The following is a 6,719-nucleotide window of genomic DNA, read 5'->3' as shown; positions in this document are numbered from 1 at the left end:
AAAAGGCCATGGCAGGAGGTCAAATGGCAAAGGACAGAGATACGGGTCCAATGCATCAGATATTGAAGCTGCTGGTGTGACCATGGACATGCGGCCTTGGTCAAGGTCGCACATCTGGTAGATCCAGAACTATGACAGTGGCTTCAGTAGTGTAGCAGCCGATACGAGCCCCTGGGGTTAAAATGCACCCCAGTGGCAGGGGCTGCATATAATGACTGAACTTACTTTTCCCAACCTTTGTGTAACATTCTGTGTTAACTTCCCTCGGCTTGAAATACTCAGAATGGTATCATTTCTCCCGGCTGGACCCTGATTAAAGCATCCTTTCATGATTTAATATTAAAAGAACACGAAACCTTAAAAAAGTTTGGTGTCTCCTTTCAGACTTTTCTCTATCATTTGACCCCACAACTGATTTAATATTGTGTGTTTACACAAGTCTTATTTTATATGCATTATTTTGCAACTTGATTTTTACTAATTTGACCCCCGATCTTGGAGATCTCTCAATGTTGTTTTAAGTATGAGACTTACATTTCTTTTAACTGATGCCTGGTGGTCTGTTAGCCATTTATCTAATAAGGGGCATTCAGGTCTTTGAACTTTTTTGTTCTTTATAGTGTGACGTTCTTGCGCTTGTGGCAGTGTCCCCCTGTGGTAGTTAACCAGAGGGGGGACTGCAGAGTTGTAGGGTGCGTGCATTTTAAACTTTACTAGTTTGCCAGATTGTCCTTCAGAAGTGGCTGTGCCAATGTACACTCCCACCTATGGGCGGTCTAGAGGATGGAAAGGTATGTTGCTGTTGTTTCTGTTTGTATATCCCTATGGACAATTGCACTTGATAGGCTGAAAATGACGACTTCAGGCCGACTCCAATGGTGGAAGTAATTCTTGAGGTCTGTGTGGCCACTACTCCCTGGCTCTCAGTGGCGGACCTTGGAGGTGACTCTTTTGTCAACAAAGCCGTACCGAAAAGCTCACCATGAGAATCAGGGATTCCTTCTGAACCCGTATAATTTTGTGATGCATTTTAGATTTCGAGAGGCCCACGCAGAGTCTCTTAGGAGTGCTGTAACCTCTCTGCTTCCAGAAAACAGAAAATAAGCAGGACAGGGAAGGCGAGGAGAGACCTGACAATAATTACGCTTTGATTAACTTTTTTTGACAAGGTGCTCCTCAGGAAGCCAAAGGAATCACTTCTCTTGCGGACCTCATTTGTAGTCTGATGACTACAAAAGAATGAACTCATTCTGTTATTGGAAGACTTGAGTTCGAGTCCAGGCTTTGCCACTTTGTACCCCAGTCTCCTAACCAGTAAAACCCGGCTAGTATTCCCGCCTGCCTGCCTTGGAGGGCTCGTGCTGTTAGCAGTGAGCAGGACGAGGCTAGAAGCCAGGACCACGGATTCAAGCTCTGGCTCTGACAGTAACTCCGCGGGCAACTTAGCAAGCCCCTTGAGCTCTCTCCCTCAGTTTTTCAATCTGTAAGAGGCTGTGATCACACCTGTTTCACTGGCTTCCCTGAGGATAAAGATGACAGGAGGTGTGAAGGATTTGGATAACGCTGCTACATTGGATGTAGCCGTCAGGTGCCAAGTCAGATGTGCAAGGCAGTGCCCAGCCAGAGACAACCAAAACTGCACAGATGCAGAGAGAATATGCTTTTTATGCATGAAACCGGTTGGCCAGGACGGTTTCCGGCCCGTCTTCTTGAGAAGCTGGGCAGCAGAGTCAGAATGGATTTCGAAAATGCGGGCAAACTCTGATCCATCCTCCCGCCACATCCCAGGGTGTCCTCCCGGGTCCTCCGGGATCGCGCGCCACCTGGCGTCCCGAACCCGCCACTGCCCAGAAACCACGTGTAAGAAAGTGCTTACAACCTAACTACGCACCCTGGTTTCGAGCCGTCCTGGCCAATAGGGAGGGGGGAGGCGGGGCAGCGGAAAGCAAGCGCCCAATCGGCTGCCGCCTTTCGAGGAGGAGGCGGGGCTTGAGGTTGACCACGTTGGGTTTGTCCGCAGCGCTAATTACTTTTTCCAGAGGCAGGCGGGCTTCACTCCGGCTGGCGCCGCCGCCTCGCGCACTCCTGCTCCGCCGCGACCGTCCGGGGGGTTGCTCCTCCCCAGGACCATGTGTGACGGCGCCCTGCTGCCGCCCCTCGTCCTGCCCGCGCTGCTGCTGCTGCTGGTGTGGGGGCTGGACCCGGGCACAGGTAGCGCGCCCGCTCGCGCCGTCCCTCCTCACGGGTGCCCCTCGCGGCCACCTTCCCTGTGCGCGCCGGAGGCGTCCTGGCGGCCGCCGCCCGCCTGCGCGGCCCGGGCCGGGGGCCGGACGGCTGACAGCGCCCGGGGCCGGGGAGGCGCAGGCCGCAGCCGCGGGACGGGGCTCCGGGCGGGGCGGCCGGGCCCGGGCGGGGGGCGCCGGGCGAGGGGAGGGCGGCGCGCGGGGCCGCGCGGGCCGCGTCGTCCGGGGCCGGACCCCGCGCGCGCGGCGGGCGGGCAGGCGGGAGGGCGGCCGGGCGGGCCGCGCGGCGCGGCGCTGACGCGTCTCCTCTCTCTCCCCTCAGCTGTCGGCGACGCGGCGGCCGACGTGGAAGTGGTGCTGCCGCGGCGCGTGCGCCCCGACGACGTGCACCTGCCGCCGCTGCCCGGCGGCCCCGCGCCCCGCAGGCGGCGGCGCCCCCGCGCGCCCCCAGCCGCCCCGCGCCCGCGGCCGGGCGAGCGCGCCCTGCTGCTGCACCTGCCGGCCTTCGGGCGCGACCTCTACCTGCAGCTGCGCCGGGACCTGCGCTTCCTGTCCCGCGGCTTCGAGGTGGAGGAGGCGGGCGCCGGCGGGCGCCGCGGACGCCCCTCGCAGCTGTGCTTCTACTCGGGCCGCGTGCTCGGCCACCCCGGCTCCCTGGTCTCCATCAGCGCCTGCGGCGCCGCCGGCGGCCTGGTACTACCTGCGTCCCCTCCGGGTCTGCCTGTCGGTCTGTCGGGGCGCAGGGGGCGGCCCCCGGGGGAGGGCCGGGATGGCGGTGCGGGCGCCCGGGCGGGAACTTCAGCCTCCAGGGGTGCCCCGCCGCCCACCCGAGGGCGATGTGCCGCCGCCGTAGCGGTCGTGGAGCCCGTCAGGCCCCTGCACTGAGCGGCGCGCGCCGCCCAGGTGTGCGCTGTTTGCATGTGCACAGGTGCGTGTCACGGGCAACACCTGTATGCGTATACCTCATGTGTCGGGTGTGGGGATGAGGAGGTGGGCATTCACATCCCCTCTGTCCTTTTGAGTTTTTCCGTACCTCGCAAAGGAATTTTTGAGGGGTCCCCACTCAGGCCGCCAACCCCCTCTGATTGAGCCGTGAGGACCAGCGGGAGGGTTGTCCATGTCCCTGTCCTCAGACGCCACGAGCAGGCATTTCTCTGGCACCCACCCCGAGGTAGGCCTGAGGGCTGCTTACCTTGGCGACAAAGTCTCCCTGTCCCCAGAAGCTCCCTTTCTGTGGTAGTAGCTCTTCTCCTGCCGTCAGGACCCTGCCCTGCTGCATTTGAGGCACCTGTGACAGGTGCTGTGGGGGCAGGGCAAGCTCCTGGGGCAGCTCTGCCCTTTTTGTGCTCCCAGCAGTCACTCGGCTACAGTGGTGCCCAGCCACATGCTCTGGGTGCTGCATCGCAGGGGAGGCAGCACACGCCTGGCAGGTGGGCTGTCCCCAGCAGAGCCTGATGGAGGCTCACAGGAAGCATAGTTTATCTTCTGCCATGATGGGGGGCAGTGTCTGATATTCTTTTGTGCCTGCCCTTGCCCCACTACCACCTCGTCAGGCTCCACCATCCAGAACCCCCTATCCCTTACCCACATACTCAGCAACGAGCCGCCTAAAATCTGCAGCAACGTCAAAGCCCGGGGGTCCGGGTTTTCATGCGGACTTCCGCTTTCCTTGCCAGTGTGGTAATGTCCTAGGATCGGCCTTCACCGGTGCCCCTCTCAGGACCGTTCTGAGTCCTGATCGGAATGTGATCTCCCTTTGCCCAGCCGGGAGAAATCGGCTGCTTTGGTCAAACAAGGGCAGTGGCCCTTGGAGGGGGTCCGGTGGGAGGCGATGTAGAAGGAGCGGGCAGACGGTGTGGGCACGGAGGCTCAAGTCGCAGTGAGAAAGGCTTGGCTCGCCGTAGGACCCGGGTCAAGGCTGTATCATGTTCTGGGAGGGACTGGAAGGCCCACATCATTTTTGCTGTTTTTGCCAAAGCGTTTAAAGTCTAGGTCACATCACTGTACTGTACATGGAAACATCTGAATCCCATTTGCTGCGGTTTAGTGAATTTCTGTAGAGGTCAGAGTTTATACTTCTCGGTGTAAAGTTTCCAGCGAGCAGCTATCTGTGAAGGAGCCGGGGGTGGAAATCTGGATAACATTGATTTAAATCTTCACAGTGCGTGCTGGGCCCTCTCACAGATGGCATCTGAGCAGGGAGGGTTCATTTCAGTCCTCCGGGCTTGCGGGACTGTCCTTCCCATCGGCACCATGTGAGGGCGCTGTGCTTTAGATAAAGGAACCTGGCCAAGAGGCTGAGTTCAGCGTGTGCCAGCGGCGGGCGGACCTCTGAGACTAGAGGTTCTAAATTCCTGCTCCAGCAGACACTTCTGTTCAGTGTGCCTTGTTCGTCCCTTTCACGTGAGCTGGACGTTGGACCCTCCCTGCTCAGTACGCTCCGTAGAGGGAGGGCTGGAGGCAGGAAGGAAGAGACAGCGTGGTGGCTGGGAGTGGAGCTCTTGGTTACACGGTGGTCCCGGGACGCATAGAGAAGAGGAAGAACAGGGACTCGGGCTCACCGAGCTTACGTGGCACTCCACCTGCTTTGATTCTGCCCTCGGATGTGCTTGAGATAGTTCAGGTGGGCGGTAGGTGACGTGTTCCTCACTCTTGACCGTGGTAGAAGCAGCGAGATGGGGATGTGGGGTATGTGCGTGCGTGCGTGCGTGCGTGCGTGCGTGTCAGGACAGGTCGGCTACAAGCCATAGGAGAGGAGCGATGTCAAGTAGATCATTTTTGGTGGCCGCAGATGGCGGCACGTAGAATCCAATAGAGCAAGAGTGGCAACCTTTGCAAAGGGCCAAATAAATAGGTTAGGCTCTGCGGGCCATGTGGTCTGTGTCACGACTAAACACCGCGCCTTCAGCAAACATACAGTAAATAAACGGATGGATGAGGCTGCGCTCCACGAAGTTCAGGCCGATGTCGAGCATCAGTTAGATCCTGCCACACTGCATACTCCACAGCAGCGTAGCGGAGAGGGTCGGGCACAGACGTCGGGGACACAGGCTCTGTTCTCTGATGCAGAGACTCCGTGCTGTCTCTGGGGATGGCTGGAACCTATTGAAAGGAGGTGCACGATTAGAATAGCTCATTACTTAATTATTTAGGGGATGAAGAGTAAATCTCGGGCTGCATTTTGCCCTGCTCCCCCGTTTGCCGGGGCCAGGGCCGTGGGCCTGCGGTGTTCCCCTCTCTGTCTCTTATTTTGGAAAGCTGCACTTTTTGGATCTACAAAGACCACAGACTCAAGTGTTAATGGTTGTCTGTTTATGCTTCTGTGGAGAGCCCTTAGACTTAACGTAGGGTTTCGGAAGAGTGTCTGTAACTGTATAATTTCAAGGCAGCGATGCTGGCACATGTGAGGACAGTGTTTCCAGCTACAAAGAATTTATGCAAGTTTGGGCCAGTCGCCTCCTGTGACTAGGACCAGATCATGGAAGCCCGTAGAATCGGAATCAGGTTAAGCTTCACCGGAGTGGGCAGTGGAGATGGCCCTTCAGTGGGGTAGAATGAGTGTCGGTCTCTAGAATGACTCTCTGTGCTGCTTTTGAAGCGAGCGGATGGAGGGGCTGTTTTCCACCCCTGCCCGTGAGGAGAAGTGGACAGAGATGAGAGAATTTGGTCAGCTAAGAAGGGGCCATTCTGCCATAGATGAATACTCACCAGCTCTGGGCAGTCTACCCACTAGGCTCTGTCCGCCCCTTCTCTGCCGAGGCTGTGGCCTGTCAGGGATTTGCTGTGTGTGAGGTGTTGGGACCAGACAGGACATCAGGAGCTCTGGGCTGCAGAAAGTTAAGTAGCCATGCCCATTTTCCAGGCCACCCCAGATGGACAGAGAGAAGGTCAAGGATGCTCCGAGCATGCCTTCTTTGGAGTCATAGCCACAGCCCACAAGACTCTTGCATCTCTCGTCCAGGTTGGTCACCTGGGTTGGCCTGATGACCCAGCCACCTCCGGCTCTGGCTGGTCAGCTAGGCTGCTGTGCAGGCAGCCATTTTTGTAGCACATTATTTGTAGTGCTTCTTACATTCATAGTTATGATAGCTCTTCCTCCCAGTCCGCTTGGACAGGGGTCCCCCACCCCTGGGCCATGGACTGGTACCCGTCTATGGCCTGTTAGGAACCGGGCCGCACAGCAGGAGGTGAACAGGCAAGCGAGCGAAGCTTCATCTGTGTCTGCAGCTGCTCCCCAGCGCCAGCATCACCGCCTCAGCTCCGCCTCAGATCATCAGGCATGAGATTCTCATAGGAGCACTGGTCCCTGGTGCCACAAAGGTTGGGGACCGCTGTGACTTGGGAGCTTTTGCAGGAATGCTCGCCTCTGTTCCAGGGGGGAGGAAGTGTGGTCAGCTAAGACTAGGGGAGAGTGAGGTCAGCCAGTCTGTGGGCAGGTTACAGGTGGGAAGAGGTGGGCATACCGTTACATGACTC

General features: G+C 57.9%; 1 protein-coding gene across 5 annotated transcripts in view; it reads left to right on the top strand.

The window, feature by feature from the left end:
• Positions 1-2,022: 2,022 nt before the first annotated feature.
• The window catches only part of ADAMTS17 (ADAM metallopeptidase with thrombospondin type 1 motif 17), a 273,147-nt gene continuing 268,450 nt past the window's right edge, over positions 2,023-6,719 (top strand). For 2 of the 5 annotated variants that reach the window (XM_039844085.1, XM_039844084.1), the window contains exons 1-2: positions 2,023-2,211; positions 2,566-2,936. In XM_039844085.1, coding sequence (XP_039700019.1) covers positions 2,130-2,211; positions 2,566-2,936 — 453 coding nt within the window. In that variant the 5' untranslated portion in view covers positions 2,023-2,129. The remainder of the gene's footprint in view (positions 2,212-2,565; positions 2,937-6,719) is intronic. The other 3 variants (XM_039844086.1, XM_039844087.1, XM_039844083.1) reach the window with 2 other exon arrangements.

The sequence above is a fragment of the Pteropus medius genome, unplaced genomic scaffold (assembly GCF_902729225.1).
Source record: "Pteropus medius unplaced genomic scaffold, Ma_sr-lr_union100, whole genome shotgun sequence".
Lineage (NCBI taxonomy): Eukaryota > Metazoa > Chordata > Mammalia > Chiroptera > Pteropodidae > Pteropus > Pteropus medius.
This window is presented reverse-complemented; position numbering and strand designations above follow the sequence as displayed.